We start from the raw sequence: 24,162 nt of genomic DNA on the forward strand, positions 1-24,162 counted from the left end.
ATATCTTTCTATCAGAAATTCTAGCATCGATCATTTCAACAGCTAAATCATGTTCCTGTTTTTTTTCATTCTCACCATTTTTTCTGTTTTTATGAACCCGCCATGGTAATAGCAAAAGGGCATATGGTGTTACCCATGTTTATGTGTGTGTTTGTGGGGCATTTGTACCCAGTTCAAAACTTTGTTGTACATTATGGGATTTATATTTAAATAAAGACAAAAATTAGCACAAATTATCATATCATGAAAATGTGTTGTGTGCAAAAAATGTAATTCGCTTCAAGATGAAGGTCCATATGACACTGATTTTGCATATTCCTTAAACATTGTGTGTATATAGTGAATGTTCATGTCACTCCAATAACTTTGTTGTGAATGATGGAATTTTGAAATAAATTGGCGTAATCTTGTAAACACAATTAGTTAGTTTTATTTGTGTATATATGTCAAGCATTTTACAGTTCAATATAATCAATGCATTACAATATCGTAACATATTAAGTACAAATACAAATACTACGATATAGCTAACATTGTAACTTCAAGTGTAAATGGTGCCTTTTATTACAGATCTAACTAATAAAACGACATGATGTATACACAGGATAACCCATAAAGCCTAGACATGTAAACATGAATAAGCTTATTTCTAACGGGGTCCCTGGATTTTGTTAAACAGGTCTTATAAGTGACTATAAATATATAGTTTGTTTCAGTTCTTAAGATAAAAACGACATGATCTTTAAATTATTTCTTTAACATATTAAAAAAGTGAGACTTTCAAACGTTGACATGATAATACACAGACTCATACAAATTAGCATAAAAATAAGCAATTTCATAAAATAAAACAAATCTAAAAGTAAAAATACATGAAATTCTCGTCTTCCTTCATTTTATTTAATAGATGTTTCTAAACAAGTTTCTTAAAAGTAAATTTCGATTTGATGGACTTTATATTATCAGGTAATTAATTCCAATCCTTAATACCATTGTAGTAAAATGAAGAACTAGAAAAGCCATCAACTTGAGGTACATAAAAATTAATCATGATCTATTCTCATATTGATGGACATCTGTACATTTGACAAAATTGTCTTTCATATAGCTTGGGCATTTATTGTAGAAAATCTTATGGATATGGTTAAGTCGAAGTTGCTTGTATCTTTGCTCAATGTTCAATAAATCAAGATCTTCAAAATGCGATACACCAAGTGATGTTCTACTATGGGAATTGTTAATAAAACGAACCATTTTATTTTGGACTATTTGTAGCTTGTGCTTGAGCTGTTTCGTGAGCCCACAATACCACGAAGAGGATGCATAATCTAAATGGCATTGTATTAAAGAATTACATAAACTTATTTTAAGACTTTTATTCAAGAAAGCACTTTAATAATAATATATAAAAATTTAAGTCTAGAGATAACCTTCTTGACGATATTATTTACAATAGAAGTACCAGACAAAGCAGCATCCAAAATCAAATCAAGATATTTTACATGCGACTGAGATTTTATAACATGATCATTACATTGTATATTAAAATTGTCCACCTTAGTGAGTTCACGTTTCGAACCAAAAAGAATACACTCTGTTTTGCCTAGATGGAGGGATAGCTTATTGTCTATTAACCACTTACTACTGGACTCGAGCTCTTTGCCTAAAACTTGACTGATGGAACTAGGATCTTTATGTGATTACAAAATTGCACTATCATCAGCATAGAGTATTAGTTTACAATTGGATGATACACTTGTTTTCATATCATTAATGTAGGTCAAAAACAAGAGAGGACCCCGTATACATCCTTGGGGGACTCCACACACAACTGATTCGAAATCATATTTAGCGGCATTAACATGCACAGACTGCGTCCTATCAGTTAGGTACGAGTGAAACCACTCCACAGACTTCACTCCCATCGCACGAAGCTATTGACACAGTATGTCATGATCTACAGTGTCGAAGACCTTCTGTAGATCCAACATAATCATACCAGTGAAGAAGCCCATAGAGGTCTGTCCACGTATATGATCCGACAGGTGAATAAGACAGGAGTCAGTGGAGTAGTTCCCCCTGAAGACACTCTGATACTCATACAACAGACCTTGCTTCACTAGAAAGGATTCTTGGTTGTATACAGCTCTCTGTAAAAATTTTGAAACAATGGACAAAATGCTAACCGGTCTATAATTAGAAACCTCGAACCTATTGTCTTTTTTAAACAGTGGACTGTGGTTTTACCTTAGCACTTTTTTAATCAGTGGGAACTACATTGTTAACAATAGAGCTATTTACAAAAATGTAATATGAGTTTTGATATAAGGAGCAGAATCTTTCAAAAATCTGGCCGGAATTTCATCTAACCCAGTACTCTTTGAACAATTCAATTTGCTTAACTCTTTGTAAACAAAATCTTCAGAAACTGTGTGAAGTTTAAACGAATTGTGAGCAGGATTTCTGTCGCTGTAAAATGATTTTTTTTTAAATGACGCTGTATTAAATAGATTTGGAGCAGCAGGAAGCTTATCAACTAGTACTGAAGCAACAGTTGTGAAAAAATGGTTAAAATGATTGGCTATTGTTTCAGCTTTAAAACATAGTTTGCCCTCTATTTTTAAAACAACATGTGATGAGGATTTATTATTTTTGCTATGACCTAACGATTTTAAATGAGACCACAAACTTTTAGGATTGTGTTTGTTTTCTTCTAATTGATCACAAATATATTCTGCCTTTGCTTTCTTCACAGCCCTTTGGACCTTATTTCTTTAAAACAAAACAAATGAAAAAAATCCTTATTATTAGTTTTCTTAAATTTGTACATAAAATAGTCCCTATTTTTAATTAATTCTAAACTATTCGAATCCATCCATGGCTCTGTTCTCTTCTTTAAACGAACTTCTTTGGTTGGAGCTATATTATTCAAAACTTTCAAAAATGTGTCTTTGAAAAATAACCAAGATTCTTGTACAGTGTCAACAGTAAACATACAATTCCAATCACAATTGTTAAGTTTGTAAATAAAATCTTCTACAGTATAATTTTTTATACACCGAACATGAACTGTGTTATGCTTACTTATTTTTTTTGTAGTTTTTCTTGTACAATATACTGGCAAATGGTCACTAAGATTTATGGGTAAAGTACCAGATTGAGAAACTTTATTACTTTGATTGCACAAGATATGATCTAAAATCAATGAAGCTGTTTCAGTTATTCTAGTAGGATGAGCAATCAGTTGTTTCAGGTTAAACATTTCTAATAAAAGTTCATATTTTTTAAACAGTGAACACATTTTGTTTTAAAACAAATATTTAAATCACCTAAAATAAATCATTCAAAATCAGATCGTAAATTCGATAAAATGTTTTCTAAATGTTCTGTAAAATCATTTTGATTAGGAGGCCGGTAGCAAGAACAAATGAGAATAGGTTTAGTTTTTACAAGATGTTTTTCAGCCCAAAGGGCCTCAATAGTGTAACCGTGTAAATCAGTTCTTTCAGAAAATGCAATATTTTCATTTATAAATAAGCACACTCCTCCTCCATTACGATTTCTGTCTCTCCGGATGATATTAAAACCTGGTATAAAAATTTCATTGTTTGTGATGGTATCGTACCAGCAAGTCTCAGTGATTGCAATCACATGTACTTTACATACACTGGCAAATAGTCTAATTTCTGACATTTTTGGTAATAAAGTTCTACAATTAAAATGGACAAAATGCAACCCTTTTTGTTTAAAAACATCAAACAAATTAAAAACACTTGTAAATTTCGTTGAGTTAAAATCACTGGAAGAGTTTGATGACGATGAATGATGATTAAAACTATCACAGTCTGGTAGATAACAGGTTCCTGGATGTTCCTCCGTTGATTCCCTGGGTGAGGTTTCTCCAGGAAGAAGATTAAAAGTACACTTGTTACAAGTAAAGTTAAAAGATATGTTTTCACTGGATGCTTTGATAGAGTCTGTATCTGTGATGAAGCTTGTGCATCTTATGTGTTTTTGCTTTACACTGAAAGCAACTAACTGCTTTGCTCGAAGCTATTACACCTCCTGAGCAAACAGTACAAGGGAACTTTGGTTGTCTTTTTCTTTGAGAGGATGCTATTCTTGTCGAAGGTCCAGGGTTTGGCTGTATATCGCCACATTGTAACAGACACAAGATCAATAGGCTTTTGGGAGTTGGTCTAAATTGTGTAGACAAAGTTATGGAACGAACTTCTGGATCAAAGTGATTTCGATCTGACGTTTCGTGATTAGAATGCCACTAATGGAAAGATGCTCAATAGCGTGTCGACGATCTATAATATATGACGTGGTATCCAATTTTAAGTATATATAATCGCTCTGTTGGACAATATGTCAAGTCCAATAAGCTTGTTGCTAGCTTTAAGATCTTTGACAAAGCGGACACTTGAGATTTTGCATATTCCTTATATGAATTTTTTGAAGGTACATGTTTTGGCCCAGCCTATAACTATGAACTATAAATAATGGGATTTCAAAAATAATTTTGCAGTGGTGATTGCTTAAAGGTTAATGACACATTAAAAAAAGGATTTATGTGAAGCAACAGGTTCCAAGGACTGGTACATACATGCTGTCTTAACTGTACACATTCTGTTTGGTAAAGAACACCTGTTCATGTGTCCAGTATAATATAGCGCCAGGATTCTGTGTCCATAAGAAATATTTATAGTTTAATTAGTATATCTCATTAACAACGGATTGGAAGGCATTGAAATATTAATGACACAGTACACATGCTTTCAATGCCCAAAATTTGAAATCATACCCGCCATTCTGGTTTACAAAATCATGACCCCAAATCAGAATTTATAGAGGACGTTTTGTTAAGAATATGTATGTTATTTCGGTACACTATTAATACAGACATAATCAGTGAAATGCACTGACATGCAAGTTTTTATAGTAAGTTATACTGTGAAAAGTATAAAAACTTGCATAAAACACATACATGAATATCTGAATGCCTAAATAAAATCATCATTCAATATTCCAACATTTTTTTTAAGATACATGTTATGCCAAAATCTTTCCCTCTACAGCATGTGTTTACAAATATACCAGTCTATGACAAACACAATGCCCTCATCAAATTGCTCTAGCTAACATTTAAAAGCAAAGACAAGACATTTTAAATTGTAGCATCACCCTCTCACTTTGGACATTCTCACACAAATACAATCATATACATCAACAGCATGTGCATATAGACATCACCATGTATGAAATAAACAATAAATATCAAATATCTGAGATAATCTCATCCTTAAACAAGTAACATAAATCATCAAACAGAAATTCAGATTGGAAACCAGTTCCTTGAATGTTTTTGTTTCACAGAACATAGAACATGACCATTTAAAAATAAAAGCTATTTAAGTTAGCACTTAATTGCTAGATATTGCACATAGAGCGTACACTTTTTGAGACTCTTTCACTTATGCTTGCTTTAAAAAAGACAACAATAGCAACTGGTTATTAACGAATTAAGCCTATAGAAATGCTAAATCTGGACTTAACTTACAGAATAAAACTGTATATTTAATGCAAATTAATCAATTACTACTGGTATGATGAAAGAATTAGTGGCATTTTGCCCTTTCAAGAAAATTCTTGCACAATCACATCATGCAGTCTACCTCAAAAGCTACCCCAGATTTTTTCTATTCTGCATAAATCCATACACTGCACTAAACTTCCCACCGTCACCCAAAAATAAATAAATAAAATAATTGCACAATATGTAATATGCATACAACGTGGATCGTGGATTTCAAAGCTGCTATGTATTATGATCAGGTAAAAACATTTTAAAGGGATCTGTTCACAGATTAACAAATTGATTATTTTGAAAATTGGCGAATAAACAAGCCAAATTTTCTTTAAAGATATTCATCCAATTTTTTCTACTCCATAATAATTTTGTTAAAAAAGTTGTCACTTTACAAAACTGTGAAAAGAGCTTTAAAACATAATAATATGGTCTTTGTTCAATAGAACAGGAATGGTGGAAAAAAATCTTGAAACATAATCAAAAACAACACAATTGTTAAAGGTCTCAAGTTTTTCAACAAGTATTATGAACATTAAAATCCAATTTAAACTTTTGTTAAAAAATATTCTTTAAACAATAATGAAGAAAAACAAAATTAAAATCATACCAACTTAAACCAACCTGAACATCAACAATAGGATTTCAAGTGGAATCCCACACAATAGAAAATAGAACATGTGTCATTAAATGTGATATATCAGCATTTGTATCATAACATGTCATTATTTAATGTGCTATTATATACAAAACATTTATAAACTTAAAAAAACATCCATGAATATAAAAGACTATTCTAACTCAAAAAATGTCAGGTGTAGAGAAAACTATTTATCTACCAGCAGTTTTATAAACTTGAATATACCAATATAATGTCTATGTAGTTGTCTGATATACATTCACATTGTTGTTACTAAATAAAGTAATTAACTGCGTTAGCCGTTAGGAGTTCATGTAAATTTCCTTGAAAGTAAATGTATATTTTGAATAATAATAAAAAAACAAAAACATTTAAATTAAAAAAATTAATGTTATAGTAAATAATGTAAATTAACTCTTGCAATTAACAATTAAGTTCACCTTAATGTAATGCAGTATCTAAACATCATTTGATTTTCTTGTCTTTAACTCTGTCACCATAACCATTTGATTCTGATTTCGTTTTGACACTGGGGCCCCTATGTTTGATATATGCCTTGTAATAAAAATTGCAAAATAGGCTTAACATACTTATCCCATAAAATATGCCATAAATACAGTATGTATAATAGATGTATCCTATAGAAGCGTGCACCAGGTCCAGGGCAAACTGAACTATCTGGAACTGAGTTAGGAACTTCTTCCACTGAGGTGGGTTATCTGGATTAAGGGCGCTTAAACCATAGTACAAGTACAGGACCACATGAACAGCAGAATTCAGTGCGAGGTAAGGAGACATTGCAGGGTAGGGGTAGTGGTGATAGGCAAGATCGCTTAGAATCAGCATGCTGCTATGGTGATACACATGAAGCGCAGAAATCTGCCGAGATTTGTGGCGTAGTATCATGAAAACAGTATCCAGGAGCTCTAGGATTTTTGTAAGCCAGTAGATCTTGAAAACTGGGCGCAATGTCTCCGATGGATATGTTCCGAAGGATGATTCTGATTGGTACAGACCATTGATGAAACCAACCAGCGTGTAGAGACTTATTGCACTTGCAATGAAATTGTAAATCACAAGAACCTGAAACAACAACAGAGATTCTGTTCACTTACAGACATCAAGTCAAAGGCGGCCCAATAATAATTAAACACAATATATGAAAATACAGCATTTTAATGATTTTTCAGTTTTATTTGTTATAGACACATAGGTTTAATTTTTTAATCTTATTCCTGAATACAATTTTGTATACCGGAAAAAATACAAAAAGACAGAAGGTGGATCAACGACTCCACTTAGACTCGCATTGTTAAGTTGTCACTCCTTGCCATTTCAGGTTGCCTTTTTTGTGTTTGACCTAATTTTTTAAAGTCTCATTGCCAAAATTGATTATATGTATATGTATGAGAGATTTTTTTCCTTCTTTATTAAAAAGCTGTAAATGGTACTTTCCAAATTGAGGAAAAACTACAAAATTCTGTATTGCCATTTGAAAATTTCCCAAAAAGAAGATTTGTGTGTGTGTGTAAATTTTGTTCCAAAAGTGCATTATCCGCAAGTAAACAAATAAAATTAGCATTTAAACTCAACATTTCAAGCCAAAATGAATGTTTACATTGGTTTGTGCAATTTGTACCAAGCAATTATAAAGACCCGTAATTCCCAATCTGAAGGTATCAAGACGCAAATATTCCCAATTTCAGTTTGTTGCGTTAACTTTATTTTATAAAAAATATATATACTTTTCCAAAAATTTGCTGCATGTATGCATGTATATACCTATAAATTTCCAGACTTCAAGTAGTAAAGTATCATCTGACCTACAGAACGACATACAAACACAAGGAAAGCAAAGCAATATAACACTGCTTCTTTAAAGAGGGCATGATTGTACAAATACTCTTCAGTGATTACAAGAGGGGGTACTGGTGTCCTTTAGCAATTATAGAGGGGGTAAAAGTCACCATTTAAAATCTTGTCGAAAACACATTATTAAGAAGTGAGACAAGAAAATAAATCAAAAATAATTTATCTTAAAATATTTACTAGTAACTGAACACCAGAATTTACAATATCTTCATGCACATTTATATATGTTAGGGTTTAAATAATGGGATCAAATACGTTTTTTATCAACTTCTACCTGAAGCTGTGGAAATAACCTTGGCCGCGCCTTAAATGTTCTGAAAGTGATATTCAAGGGTTAAAATACCCCTGGCTCAAAATATTGGGAAAATCAACATACAGGCCTGAGATTGAAAGGTGAGGTAAATCGTTTCCACTGCCCGCTGACCGCTATCATGACCAAGTACACACAAAGAAGAGGGAATGTATCGAGGTTGTAGACCAGCCACATTCCTGTCTGCACACGCTCCAAGGTAAGGGGTCGTGCCATGGTCCTGAATCCACGTCAGCACCCACACTGGGCTGCACCTTAGAATAGAAAAGCAAAACGGAATTCTTGACACGCTGTAACACATTATTCCTTAAATACAAAATTAATACTAAAGTTACCTGCACTAAATGACTTGCATTTTGGTATGAAGTGTGTGACCTGTTTTTCATTTAACTACATTTAAAGGTTTGGTAAAAGGACCCATGCATTTTACAGTAAAAACTGTAAATGTTATAGCTTGTACCATTATGAATAAACATCAAATAAATAAACCCAACTTCAAGAAATATAATACATCATTGTTATACATCAGATGCATCCAGTACAATGATCAGTTATCTGAGAAAAGATTGTGTAAGTCTGCATGACACAAAAGCTCATACCCTTAGCTGTTTATAATTTATTGGATTTAAAAGGTCAAAATACATATTATAAAATGTGTACCGTATCATATATATAGTAACATGACACACCCAAAAAATTTAAAGAAACATGTTTAAATCATACATGTATTAAGCATCAAAACCACAGAACAAAATATGTTACCAAATATATTCTCAGCGCTGGAACTATTCACTTTGCATTTGATAACTACAGGCAATAGCTAACTAATGTTATGTCCTAAATGTTAATTTTATAACGCTGCAATTTTTCTAGGATTGTAATCCATAATATAACACAAGAGATCATCAAATTTCCTTAAACCATTCATCCCAATGAATAATCTACCATCAGTTTATGTACTTAACTCTTACGCTTCAATGTTTACTTCTGTCTCTGAACACATTTTTCCCAGTCAATTTGAATACATGTATCTGATTTAAAGGCAATTTACAGCCATGATAAAATATTAAGATACCCCAGTAATTTAGCAACCTAATATGGCTGTCACTTTGTTATTGTCAGAAGTTGCATTACTGTTGTTCCAAGTGCACAAAATTATAAAAGATGCATACTACATTGATAAACTGTTGTTACCTGGTAAATGTAGTTTAACTTTCAAACAACACAATAAATCAAATAAATTATTGTACAGTCTTGTCATTAAAGGATAAAGCCTACAATAAATAATGAAAAATAAATATGGCTTTGTCCATGTTTGAACATGACATAAACGTACTTACCGGTATGATTCACTTTTGCCACAAATAAAGCCAGTTGAAATTTCTTAAATCTGTTAAGTCTGACACAAGTTAACTCATCAAACCCATTCAACCAGTACAGTGTGCTTGGTCTACAGTCAGTATAGTGATACAGGAAATGTACCCATTGTAAGGTTGTTAAACAAACCTGATATTTGCGAATTCTATTAACATAAATTATATGCTTCATTTGTCTTAAATTTATATTCTAAAGTGTTTTTACACATGTTTCATGAGCTACATGACAACAAGACGTTAAGTATAAATTGGGTATTTTTACTGTCTTTTTTTCATGTTGTAAATTGTTTGCCATTTAAATTAACAAGCTCTAGGCTTAGTAAAGGCTATGGACCATAAAAAAGCTTTAAACACACACTGATTTGCACTAAGCATTTCAAGGTCCCAAGACCTCCGTTTTATTCATTGTTGTTTATATGTTTTTGAGCTGTGTCAAACTGCTTCACAACTGATCATTTGTCATAAATTAACTAAAGGATCATGAGCAATGATATTTCTCTTTTGTTGGTGCAGCTGAAGTTGTACGGTAATTTGTTAATAATTGTCACTACTAAACATGATTGATCATTCCAAGCAAGAAATGTATTCTAAACAAGCGGGCCTGAACGCCCATAGGCCCCTCACCTCAGATCCGAATGAAATCAACTGCTCTGAGCCGTCTTTGTGATGTTTCCTTTACCTTTGTAGAAATAAGCCAAGATATCATAGGAACAAATGTAATGAGAATTTTTATGATGAAATGAAACAAATAAGACTTTTTGAATGTGTATAATTATTATTCTTTTGCCACATAAAAAAACCTGACAACCCATCTGGTGGTCATATTTTGATAAACAGGGTGGGGCCAATTTAGACTCCAGGCCCAGGGTCATGATATGAATTAATGTGGCAGGTGACCATCATATTATTTCAAACATCTGTATAAGAGGAAGGAGGAACTAGGGAATCAAATTACCCCCCCCCCCTCTCCAGTTGAGGACAATCTCTTTGCCTTGCGGTTTCAGTTGAAACCTTTTTTGGCTCATCTAAGAAACTAAGAAACTTAACTGTTCTAAGCAGATTTTGTTATGTTTGTATAATAAATTGCTTCTGTCATACACATGTAGCTTTTTACCAGGAACCAAACTCTGCTGAGATATCATTATAGCCATTTTAGGAAAAACTACCCTGCATCCTTGTAGCAATGTTTTTCAATAGATCACAGCCATTTCGACTTTGAGATATCATTAGAACAAAATAATGTTCTAAGCATTGTTCATAAGGATTGACCACAAAATGTTATATCTAGAGTGATCACAATTTATTACTATAGCAATATAAGTAAAACTGCAACACCCATAAGTGGCTGTGTTTTCAGTGGACTGGAACCATTTAAGATATGGAAAACTGCACAGCCCCCTAATGGACATGTTTTTCAATAGACCGGAACCATTTTCAAACTTAGTCAAGATATCATTCAGGGCTCAGCCTAGGTTCAAACTTGAGGGAGAAGTCACTTCTCCCTGAGCTGAAATTAGGGCGAAGTGAGGCCACTAGAAGGAGAAGTGGTTTCTATTTGGCGTTTAATAAAATCTTCACTTGTTTTATACCCCTAATTACACCAAGCCTATCATCATCAATGACAAACAAACAATATTTTCAAATTCAATAAATCCTTACATATTAAGTCACATAAATCAATTCATACAAAAAAAACTTGTGATTTCCATGTGCATCATAAAAATAAACAGTACTTTATCAATGCAATGACAATCCAAACCCTATTTACATCATAATGTACATGATAATTAGTCAGTGATTTTTTTTCTCACCCAATTGGGAACGGGTCCGGTACCCATGCCATTGGGAATTTTTCGCGTCGTGAAATTACCAAATTGGGAAAAAACCGAGTCGTAACAAAACACAATCTTAATGCATGGGACATATAGTATATCTATAACTGTTTATCCGAATTGTATACATGTCCGAAATATGTACACTTGAGAATGCTTTACCTGTTTAACTTTAATAATCCAAATTTTCCTTGTTGTTATCTGGTTTAACAAACCTTATCAAACGTTTGTTAAATCCAGTTAATGCTTTTTCCATTATTAAATCACCATTACTTGTAAGTTGAATCGCCATCTTTGAATTGAACGCGGGTTGAATGTTAAAATACGTCCGCCATTTGCAATGTCGAAGATCATGACGTAGCAATTTAATTCTACACGGATAACATATATCTAATCGAGAAAATGTGTTTTCTCAATGTCTATTGTTTAGTATAAGGACTTGTTAGTATAAAAATGAACGTGATTCCAGTTTATATAAGATGGGTGTTACTCATAATTATCGGTGGATTAACAAACTGAAAAAACTTGCTGGACTTTTACAGTAGTGGATCTACGTAATTAATAGACCTTTGATAAATTTTGTTTTTCTTTAGATAATTTTTCCGACTTACTTTAACCGTGCCATCTGCCAAAAACCTGCAATTATCGGATGGTCAATCAGGTTGTGACCCCTTATGTACCAGTCCCTTTATGTACCAGTCCCTTTATGTACGGTACCACTTTGAGACTTTATGTACCACCTATATATTATGTAGGTGCTGTCCATTCATTCATAGCAGTATGAATGGGCAATAATTACCTGTGCAAACACAAGTGTTGATCGAGTCAAATTTGAGTTAATCAAATATTGTCTACCATAACATTGCAATTCATTGTACTGAATTAGAAAAGTTTTAACAATTTGGAAAAAAGTTAAAGAAAACTGAGTTACTTAGTAACTCAGTTCTTACTAAGTAAAATATTGCTGAATTATAATTATGTTATATCTATTTTGTTATTGCAATTCATAATGTAATGTTAAGAACCAAAAAAAAGTTAAATAAAACTGAGTAACTTAGTAACTCAGATCTTACTAAGTAAAATATTGCTAAATTAGTTGTTATATCTATTTTGTTATTGCAATTCATAATGTAATGTTAAGAACCAAAAATTTGATCACGTAATCATTAGACAACTTACAGCACGCGCAAAGAGGTTGCGGGATATAAAATAAAGTCATTTACGTAAGGATAGGGTACATAAAATTATGAAAATTAGCACTATGCACGGGTGAGTTGTAAGTTTTCGTTTACATGGTTATGAATTAATGTCTGACAAAATAAATTCCACATCGACTGGATAATTAGTGTTTAAGAGTTTTGAAACAAGTAAATAGTAGAACATTCTAGAATAAATCGTATTCATATTTACTGTTGGGAATGTGTTAAGCATGTAAACTTTTTTGAGCGTAAATACATGTCTATTACGACGTCACTTCATCGCTCAGGTAAACTACTGTATATGTATATGCAATGCGCGCGTTCTCATTGGTTACTATCGATGTTAATGTAACGCTTAACTCCTCCTGCAAGGCGTGTACTAATTGCGCTTGCAGAACAGAGAACTATCAAAACTGTCGGCGAAATGACACTCGCTTTGATGTTTTAATCTAAACGGTTATTGTTTGAAGGGAATGCCCATGTATGCTAGTTGCCTGGATAAGCTTTCACATTAGTCGATCTTTTGCTGTGATAAACTGATAGCATAACAAGCGTCATCGGTGACTTTATGACATGTGAAAATAGAAAATTTTAAGATGGAAAAGTTGAGAAAAAAATGTCAATGTTGTAAAAAAGGAAGGCGAAGTCAACTTCTCCTTCATGTAATTTAAGGGCGACATTATTATGTCCCGGGCGAAGTTATCGCCCACGTCGCCCTCACAGCCAAGCCCTGTATCATTACAACACAAAATATGTGACTTCTAGAGAGTAAACAATGTTTCAGTATAACGACTTGCCATATAACGAAAAATGCCCGCCAACTAGCGACCATGTTTTCCAACAACCCAGAACCATTTTCAAACTTAACCGATGTTTAAAATGAACAAAATGATCTAACCAAGATTCACATAGATTGGACTATAAATCTGACTTCTAGAATTCTAACAACTTTTCTAATTAATTTGACCTATTGATCAAGATTTTGACCTCATATGACCCAGTTTTAAACTCAACCAAGATATCATTGAGACCTATGTTCTGACCAGTTTCATGAAGATTGCACAATTAATATGTGTTCACAAGGTAAATGTTAACAAAGTACGTGGTACAACGCATGAAAAACAAACTGTGGCAAGTAAAAGCTTTCCATGAGCATGTTGTGCCCAGATGAGCTAAAAATGCTAATTGTTATTGGGAATCTCAATTTTTATGATATGTACATGTATATGTCATAAAACCATAAAAATTGGAATATGTTGAATTTTACATGATATGGTCCGATGGGTAGAAAATGATCAGCTTGATTCCAGTTCCTGTTCTTAAAAATGTTCTAAACAATAACACTTTAAGCAATTTACACATGTGTAACACTACATAACCTGAAAAAGTACCCAATACTATGAACTGATTAATTTCGATCACAATCATTTAAGTGAGCTGTAATTCTGCCATATTTTGTAACAAAAAAGATTGTTGTAAGAACACAATACTGCCTTATTTTTATAATGTAAATAATAAAAATGTGCTTTCTTTGTTAGTTCTGCCCTTAAAAATATGAAAATGGCTTTAAATCCAAATGTTTTCAAACATTATACAAACTTGCCATATCAATTAGCAGTTAATCAATGAATAAAGATATATTCCCTTATGATTATTTACCATATTGGCATGTATTACCTTAAAACACGGAGCGTATATTGATGTGCTTAAAAGCATGCTCCTATAAATTCTAATCATACTTTTGTTGTGATATTTGATATATTTTTGTTTTTTTTCTTCATCAAATCATTGCTGAAAACATCTGCACTAAGTTTCAAGAGCAGAACAGTTCATGTTTGATAGAGTGTAATATAACTAAGGATAAAACTTTTTATTATATAATTATTGAGATTTATACCAATAACACTGGTAGCCATAAACTCCTGCAACCATGTGTCTCCTGCAAAATGCTATCAAGGCAAGCATATCAGGGTAGATCATCAGGCTTATGCTTGATATTTCAAGAACATAATTCTTGTTATAGCGCTGACGTCACAAAAGGGGCAGTACCTTAGCGACGGTGAAAACAATGCCCTAGATACGGTCGATTAACAATTCTGATTGAGCTGCCTCTGCTGACATTTTCGCCAATTGCATTCCTATTGGGAAGTTGATAGTTTATCAGGTTTTTTTTTGGCCCGATTTTATAGCCGAAATTCGGCTATGTTCCCAATCCCAAAAAGTATACTTTTTTCCCAAAATGTGGCAAAAAATTCCCAATTTCCAAAAAAAAAAAAAAAAAAATTTTTTTTTATTTTTTTAGGAAGAAGTCTAATGCGTATTTTATCTCAATTTCAATTCAATTACATCTAACAAAGTATTATATGATTTTGTTCTTTTAATTTGAATGATTATAAAGAGTTATACCAAATTTAGTATTTCTCTTATCAGTGGACTTTTCATGTGGAAAAAAGGCTAATGAATTTATTTTCCCAATTTCATGAAAATGCCGATAAAATTCCCAATTCCAAAGCCATGGGCTATCTTTCCAAAACGTGGTAAAAAAACTCTGGTTTATTAATGTGTTGTAATTGGTGTTTAAAATGTCTTTTGACTATTATGAAGGGTTAGATTACACTTCGAAAGCCCGATATGACCAGAAAATAAAACTAATTTGACTAAATGAATGTACAAACTGCATGCTGGATGTTGGAAAAATGACCCGACCAAATGGTCGATGTTTGAGTACAGCGACATTCATAACTTTCTCATTGAAACACCAGGTAAACTAGTTTTTTCTGTAATAATGGGAGTATCATTGTAGATGTTGATGTAATGAATATTGTCGTTCTTTTAAAGGTTCGTTCATCTTCGTACATTATATATTTCTACTATGTCAATTTATAATTATAAGCTGAAGCTGTAAAATAAGTAGGGAATTCTGGTACACGACTTACTTAGTTGTGTAATAAAAATCAAAATCAAGCTTTATTTACCTTATACTCTCATATATATTATTTCTTTTTATTTTGGTGCATTATCCGTTTACATTGTGATTTACATGCCATTCATTATGACCCATGATTGGTTTAACAAACGTGACTTACTTACTAATTGTCTGTCGCTTTTACTTTTGTGAATAAATCAAATTGAAACAAATAAATAGAACTAATTAATATTTCAATAAATAAAAAAAAACCTTCAACCTCTAAGTCAGCAGTTACTCAAATTGCATTTCACACCTCCTGCATGTGTAACAGCTGAATGATATACACAGTCCTAATGATTGTAAATTGACTTAAATGTCATGCAAGAGGGCTGTAAGTATACAGGAAATCAATACTAAAACTGCAGTACTCAGCCCTGTTAGATATCACTTCTTGTCCCTGCATACATGCCATAATTTTTTAGGTACAAAGCGGGACATTCCATAAAAATTGTCGGGACATTTGACCAAAAAGCAGGACACCTAAAACGATCTATCATTCCACCTTTACTATAGTCAGTATATAGTACTAACAAAAACTCTTGATACTTTTATTCAAGACATAAAACATCTGATATGAAGCATGAAATCTAAAACATAACAATAACAGTTTTATTAAATAAGACAATAGCAAACAACGAAGATAATATTCATCTGTTTAAGAGTACAAAATCTAGAACATTACGACAACAATACTCATTATATTAATTTCAATGGCAAACATTAACGCAGGGGAGGCTATCCAGTTGACTGAAAGTACGGGTTAAAGTACACTATCTACCGATCAGTTACACACGGAATGCGCGGCCGTACACATTTCCGTATTTTGTTTTCTTCTTATATACACAGATTAAACTGAATTGTGAATTGTCAGGCGCTGTATTGGGGTAGTGTCAAACTTTCATGAATAACAACACGTTGTTTTTATTACAATAACACAAGACAAGATGGGTACCACTGTTACTGTTTGTTGCGATGTTTTTTTAAGCATGTGTCCATGCGCAGTTTATTACTTGTCAATTGTCGCGGCTTAATTGGAGTTGGGTCAAACTCTCATGCATAGCACCTCGTTGTTTTTATCTTAATTGGAGTAGGGTCAAACTGTCATGCATAGCACCTCGTTGTTTTTATTACAATTACACTAGACAGGATGGGTATCACTTATTGGACTGTTTGTTGCGATTTTGGTATATTGCACATTCGAAATATCCCGCTATATTGGAACTAAACATTGAATGTAAAAGACTCATTTATGACGTAGCGTTAATTTTACAAAACAATTGTTTTGTAAACCGTTTCAAACAAATACAAAATAAACACATTTTCAACATTTATTTCATTATAATAAAACTATCGATAGCAATAAGCGACCACTATCTTGAAGACCACCATGGTGTGAATGCCTGATGAAATCAATAATTAGCCGATAAATCGCTGATAAGGTGTCATAAACAACACTGGTACACACGATAAGTAGAATTGGATTGTTAATTGGGGGCAATAAAGGGATTAGCGGTGTTAAGTATTAGCGAAACAGAGCTTGAATAGCGAATTTTATTGGGAACCTATACACCTTACATCGTTTTTTACGAATGTCGGGACAAATCGTCTCATGGCGGGACGGCGGGACAAAGGGCCCAAAAGCGGGACTGTCCCGCCGAGATCGGGACGTATGGCATGTATGTGTCCCTGACATGTGTTGTATAAACCAGTTCATTGTTATGAGTATGAGTGACAAATATCTAACATTTTTGTTCAAACACTCATCTATATACATATTTTTTTTTTAAACATTATTAACCCCCGTTGGTGTCAAACGTAATTTCTTGTGTTTATGATGTCGTTCGCTTATTACCATAACATTAAATCTTAATACGGAACGACGACGTTTTAATTAACCGATACACGCTTAATACGTTACTTGGTTTTTACCTAAATTTCATAATTATTAAATACTTTATTTTTTTTGGATGAATTAATCGGGCTAGTATCTTTACGGTGTACAATTTCTGATAATCTGTTTTGGACATGACTTTTAATTTGTGCAATATGTAACATAACTAATTTAAGCAACTGTTAAGTATGTCCGTGTTAATTATTAAACCAAATGGCTGCTTAATACAAACAGAAAGAGAAGACATGGTGGCATCATCAATCGTGTTTAATGGCACTGTCATCTGCCACCCAGTGTGGTTTATGACACCATGTTGTTAGTTAAGTCTGGACAATATCTGATTAAGACGAGATAATCGGTTTATGCAGAACAAAGGGGCAATTAAACACCGAAATACAAAGGCTTACACCATTCTTAGATTGATGCAAACAATCAAATGAAAAATATTGCATTTGATTTAGTTAAATGTTTATTTAATGTATCAACGTGTTTGGTTTCCTAGACAAATACCATTATGGTTAATGTGTATATGTTGTATATTTGAAACTGATCTATGTATTGCTTGTTTTCAATCTTATTTATTTCAGTTAAGTAGAACAACTTGTTGGCATGTTGAAAAATAAAATCTTCATACAATCGTTTAAATATAAACGATCACGCTCTATTTTTCAATGCAAATAAAATGGCGGCAGCGCTTTTGTTTTCACCATCGTCAATGGGCATGTAACTCTAACTGACGCAAGTGCCCGGATGTTGCGATATTATGAATACAAAAATTATAGCCCACTGGTTTTGTTTCTTACACTGCCTATGTCTATATTTACCAAGCACTGGTTAAAATGATAAAGGTTCTAAAGAAATAGAGCTGAGCAGAGAACAAAGCTTATTTTTAAACTTTATATAGACTGTGGCCACTGGCCACAACCTCTTACCTTTTTAATAAAAAAAATCATTACATTTCATATCTTCATAAATATCAAGCATGTAAATTACTTTCTGTTAAATATAAATAGCTCTAAAAATTATCAGTTTCCAAGATATTGCACAGAAACAACGTGTAATGACTTAATTTTAAAACAAAAAAAATCTACTTAAAAGCACTTAAAGTAGCCACGCCCCCACAACAGTTGAGTACATTTTTTGATACAAATAATCAATCTGATCTATTTTAATAAAATATGTACACATTTGAATTTTGAGACAAATATATCTTCATTGCATAATCATTGTGAACACATTATAGCTCGGACTTATAAAACAGACTGGCAGAATACATAATAAATTTACCTATCACTGGCTTAGAAAAGAGCGTTGTTGTTGTTGTAGCAATCTCTAATCATCGAAAAGCACGTTTTATTAGCATCCCAGTTTGTAACGCAACAAAAAGCGTTTAGTGATTTTCAAAACGCCACGTCGCTGCGCGTGCGTGACAGTTGTACAAAATGGACTACTTCCGGAAATATCTGGCACCACAACAAGGAGGTGAACAACCGTCTGGTGCTGATACGGTATGTTGAATAATCTCGATATATTCGGGGAGTTTCATTTACATTGTAAGGTATTCATGGTCCATTTGTTAAACGATGTTCACGCGTAAGTTTTGCACATGTGTTGACCGCACTATTGGTGCCATTTCACAGCAAGTGGGTGGGGGATGTGGCTCTTGCTGCATTTAATGAAATATATGTGAATTATTGTGTTTGACCAGATACAAGTGACGGGCAATAATTAAATTATCATCAGGATTTGCTGACTTGTTTTTTTCATACACATGTACACTATAGTCCATATAAACGGACTCCCAGAGCCTTTGATAATTTTTGCCATGGCGGCTCTGGCAGTCCATATGCACCCCTTCATAAACATAGGTGCAGTTCAGCGCAGCGAATCCGTGCGCTTCACTAAACAGACGTCGTTCGAGACAAAATGAGGAAAATAATGAATAAACTTTATAAACATGTTAAATTAACCTGAATGGCAACCAACGGATGTTATCCTTTGCATGCACCCTATAAAAACAAGACGATGTTTCAACACACTTTTCTCGCTGACATTTTTATGTTTAAATTTGAAACAGTGTATTCTGTATCTAAAACCACATCGTTATCGACTTTATAGGCTGGAGCACATAACCCGACATGCAAAATATTGGTGTACTGCGACCTAACCAATATTGGGTCAATTTTCCAATATGGCTGATACAGCGTTCAAAACAAAACCTAAGTCAATAAAATCAATTACTTCTTGCTTTAATGGTACCATTTGGATGAGTTTGTAGTTTAGATAGGTAAACTTTAATAAGTTCTTGCAGTTTCAGTGTTCCTTAACCCTTGCATTTTTGATAACATTTTGCACCCATGGACAAGAGAGAGCGCATTGCAACTCGAAGCAGCCCATTGGGCTATAAAGCTTAGAGTTGAATTATTGCAACTTATGTACACTACAGACTAGAGATTGTGTGGCAATCTGTTTACTTAGACGTAAACTTTTTGATGACTAGCACTTACACCTCCCTTTTACAGTTGTTTATTACAAAATAAATACCCTATAGAGACTTGGTTCATATTGAGGCAGATAATTGACTGGAATTGATCAATCACTGCATATATTTTCTTGATTGGCTTAGCCTTTTCTAACATGATATGTAGCCAACGATTAAACAAGAAAATGTTTAAAAGTGTGTTTTAGCGATTATTGTGAGACTTTATTTAAGGCTTCTAAGACATTTCATTTGCCTCCTTTGAGGCTCCAAACATCACATGATTAATAAATTTACGCAGTCCGTCTATTATTCCAACGCAAAATCTGTGACTCGATGGTTGATTGCAGCTGAATGATAACTGGACTGACTTTCTATATATAGCTTTTCTATAAGTGAACAAATTGGCGATGAGACATATACTATGAATGTCTTACTAAGAGGTTTATTGAACACTTATTTTGCACTCATCTTGGTGTTTGCAGGTAGAAAGGTTAGTTGACAGAGCCTCATCATCAACCTTGCTCGATGACAGACGGGATGCAGTGCGTGCAATCAAAGCATTGTCACGGGTAATTAACACATTTTTGTCAAATTGTGAAGAATTGTATGTTTATAATTTTTCTTTCATTGTTGTATATGTTTAATGTGCTCTTCAGCCATCACTTTAAAAGGTCTGACATAGCAGTATGTCAATAAAAAATATATTAGGCTGAGAAAAAGAAAATAAACCAAGCTCTGGGACGATCGAGCTAAATGAATTTGCCTAAAGTGTCGTCCCATATTTAACCCGTGCAGTCCGCAGAGGCTAATCAGGGTCGACACTTTCTGCATTGACTGGATTTTCCTTTAGAAGATACTATAACCGAAAAATAACATAAAATCAGAAAATGTTGTCCCTGACATGCATTAAGCCCCATTTTCCCAGTACACAACTTTAATGTTTTGTTTTCAGAAATTCCGGCTGGAGGTTGGAACCTTGGCCATGGACACCTTGCTTAAAGTGCTGGAGATGGACAGCTCAGACTCTGAGATCACTGGCTATGCCTTGGATGCACTGTGCAATGTTATGTCCAATGAGCCTACGGATGAGGGTATGTGTCTCGCTCTTGGGGAAAAATTGTGCTTAATCCATGTGCTTAAGTGTCGTCCTAGATAAGCCTGTGTAGTCTGCTTTTTTGGTATTGTTTGTTTAAAGGAAGCCCCTTACAAATCAAAATCCAATGTAAACCGACTGCACATGCTATTCTGGAACGACACTTCATGCACATGCATTAAGCTCAGTTTTGTATTAAAGCTTAGTTTGAATAAAACTTTGTATAATAACATATATTGTTATTTACTAGATTTTTTGAAGCAGAGAGTATTAAACCAGAGCATGTGATGTTGGCAATTTAAACAACAAACACAAAAGATTCTTAAACCATAATATGTAAAGTTAAAAAACAATCAAAGAAAAAAATAACAATATTATTACTATGTATGGTATTTATGGTATACAAGGTATTGCAATTACATGTATTAAAGTAAAATGTAATAGTGTATTTGTGACTTCAGATGAAGAAATTCCACAGCCTGGTGGAGATGACCTAGGGGCTCAGTTCACAGAAATCTTCATCAAGAAGACTGACAATGTTGGTCTGCTGCTTTCGCTACTGGAGGTGAGTGGGTAGTTTTACATGAATTAATTTGTACTTCTAAGAAATTCAGGTACGCCTTTACGTGCAACAACTCCAACCTCTAGCTGTTATGCAGACCTAGCACGGGGTTGCACCAGGAGCCAGTTGGGTGAAGGTCAAGGTCGCAGATGCTTTAAATGGATAAATAGTTAGCTCTTAATAACATAACTTTTGTTAGGATGTAGAAAATGTTCTGAAATTTTGTGTGTATGTAGTAACAGGCTGATCTAGAGGGGGGGGGGTGCATTAGGGGCTAGTGTATTCAAGGTCCCTGTTACTTAAAATAGAAAAGTGTTTCTCTGCTCAGTAATGAGTTCTTATGGAGATATTGTGCTGTAATTTTTTGTGTAGGTAGCTTACATGAAGATTTTGCTTTGGTCAATATTTGAAAATCTTGTTTCTTTCATGCTCACATTTCTTGTTTTAATGTATACATTTTCAGACTTGTTTACTAGGTAACGTGCACAGATATTGAACTTCAATATATGTCTTTGTGGTCATTTTATCTGATGACTGACAGTAAACATACATAATACTATCAAAGAGAAAAAATAGTAGTGCACGCTGTTTTGGACAGCTCATTTTAGGAAGCTGTTTTTAAATCCTCGATGTAACACAAGGTATAATCTACTCATGCAGGAGTACGACTTCCATGTGCGCTGGCCAACAGTGAAGCTGCTGACCACTCTGCTTACAAACAAGGTGAAGGAGCTCCAGGAGTGCATTCTGGTCTTCCCCATGGGCGTCTCCAAACTGATGGACCTTCTCTCAGACAGCAGGGAAATCATCAGAAATGACGTTTGTGCAAAATTGCCATTGTTATTAACAATTCTTTGTTGTGCATGCTGTGATTTCAAAATAAAAGATCATCATTTTAGTTACAACAACAATATCATTCCCTTTGAGTTCAAGACCATTGTGGAGTTTTTTATTCAGTTACTTGTATTAAATATATAGTGAATGTACATGTCTGTGTAGGGAATATTTGAGTATAATGGGTTTAAAAATGGTCAAAACTTGTCATAGTATCAAGACAACGTTACTGTGCTACAACCATGTCACTCGCTTCAATTTTAAGGTAACAGTGGAAACTTGAAGTTTGTGCATTTGTTGGTTTCTTCAAATCAAACTCACAGTGAATACTTGATTAACTTGCATAGTCCTTGCATGGTTATATGAGGTTATAGTGGTAGTAGATGTTCTTGTGACTTTTAGTTCTATTTCTTTACAGTGAATTACTAACAAATGCAAATTTTGAGGTGACAAGTAAAAATATCATGTTATATGCACCAAGTATGGAGCTTGCTGATTTGAGTAGGAAACTAGAAATGAAATATTGGTATTTGACTGGCTTTAACCAGCTTATTACCTAACCATAAGGGTTAAGTTTAGGGTTTGACATATGTATACTTAACAGTATCAGTAACAAATTAATTTTTAAAACCGAGGACTTTAAAGTATTTACAAGTAAGTCATTCCATTTCTGTCCTTGTTGCAGGCCTTACTGCTCCTGAACCAGCTTACAAGAGGCCATGCCAACATACAGAAGATTGTTGCCTTTGAGAATGCCTTTGAGAGACTTCTTGATATCGTACATGAAGAAGGGGCTTCTGATGGAGGTACAGCAATTTAAATTACCCTCATAATTGTTTGTTTTCCCTTTATGTATCTTAGTTTGGCTTAAGCCCGGGTTCTCTTAATCCTATATTTTTCATCCAATCTTCACTGAACTTTATGAACATTTTGGTATTAATTATATATCAGTCTAGTTCAAAAGTTTCAGTTCCTGCTGCTTAACAGATTTCAAACACTCTTAATCAACATTGCTCATTAATAGTTTTGATGGCTAAACCCTAGAAGTGACATTTTCCAAACAGCTCTTTCTGGGGTTGGGGTCATAAAGACCCATTAGGTGAGCAAATCAACTTGCTAGTATAACCATTATTTAGAATATTTAGAAAAAGGTGGATATTTTTGAAGCTATAATAGAAATGAACTAAACTTTCCTTCCTAAAATTTACCTAACCTGAACAACTTTAAACGCCTATCTTATACTTATTTATGTCTTAATATTATTTTATTGAGATCTAACCTAAACACACACCCTGTTTCCTGACTGCAGGCATAGTTGTTGAGGACTGCCTGTTGCTGTTGCTGAACCTTCTCAAGGGCAACTCATCCAACCAGAACTTTTTCCGCGAGGGCAGCCACGTAAAGTACCTCACCCCGTTCTTTGAGCTCGATCAGGACCCACATAGGGCGCAGGTTGGCTGGTCCGCACAGAAGGTCACAAACATGCATCTCATGTTACAGGTGTGTAGGTGCT

General features: G+C 33.7%; 2 protein-coding genes across 5 annotated transcripts in view; one reads left to right on the forward strand and one right to left on the reverse strand.

Annotated features, from left to right (window-relative positions):
• LOC127868768 (elongation of very long chain fatty acids protein 5-like) lies at positions 1-19,098 on the reverse strand. 3 transcript variants are annotated; one of them, XM_052410820.1, is made up of 4 exons: positions 18,966-19,040; positions 10,413-10,467; positions 8,479-8,666; positions 1-7,313 (listed from the first exon to the last, which is right to left on the reverse strand). In XM_052410820.1, the coding sequence occupies exons 3-4, from the start codon at positions 8,626-8,628 to the stop codon at positions 6,696-6,698; spliced, it is 768 nt and encodes a 255-aa protein (XP_052266780.1). In that variant the 5' UTR covers positions 8,629-8,666; positions 10,413-10,467; positions 18,966-19,040; the 3' UTR covers positions 1-6,695. The 3 variants fall into 3 exon arrangements, with proteins under 3 accessions (XP_052266780.1, XP_052266781.1, XP_052266782.1); XM_052410821.1 differs by lacking the exon at positions 10,413-10,467 and having other exon boundaries at positions 18,966-19,098; XM_052410822.1 differs by lacking the exons at positions 10,413-10,467; positions 18,966-19,040 and adding an exon at positions 9,753-9,876.
• The window catches only part of LOC127868757 (general vesicular transport factor p115-like), a 24,376-nt gene continuing 19,249 nt past the window's right edge, over positions 19,036-24,162 (forward strand). For both annotated transcript variants that reach the window (XM_052410789.1, XM_052410788.1), the window contains exons 1-7: positions 19,036-19,186; positions 20,643-20,729; positions 21,113-21,251; positions 21,715-21,818; positions 22,476-22,634; positions 23,335-23,455; positions 23,959-24,149. In XM_052410789.1, the coding sequence (XP_052266749.1) occupies positions 19,121-19,186; positions 20,643-20,729; positions 21,113-21,251; positions 21,715-21,818; positions 22,476-22,634; positions 23,335-23,455; positions 23,959-24,149 (867 nt within the window). In that variant the 5' untranslated portion in view covers positions 19,036-19,120. The remainder of the gene's footprint in view (positions 19,187-20,642; positions 20,730-21,112; positions 21,252-21,714; positions 21,819-22,475; positions 22,635-23,334; positions 23,456-23,958; positions 24,150-24,162) is intronic.

Source organism: Dreissena polymorpha, chromosome 2 (genome assembly GCF_020536995.1).
Source record: "Dreissena polymorpha isolate Duluth1 chromosome 2, UMN_Dpol_1.0, whole genome shotgun sequence".
In the NCBI taxonomy this organism is placed as follows: domain Eukaryota; kingdom Metazoa; phylum Mollusca; class Bivalvia; order Myida; family Dreissenidae; genus Dreissena; species Dreissena polymorpha.

Bases quoted from the DNA above. Each gene is read 5' to 3' on its own strand.
- LOC127868768 (XM_052410821.1), bottom strand. From the start codon at position 8,628: ATGGCACGACCCCTTACCTTGGAGCGTGTGCAGACAGGAATGTGGCTG. The intron at 7,314-8,478 runs GTATGTTGATTT...TTGTTGTTTCAG, and splicing joins CACCTTTCAATCTCAGGCCT to GTTCTTGTGATTTACAATTT.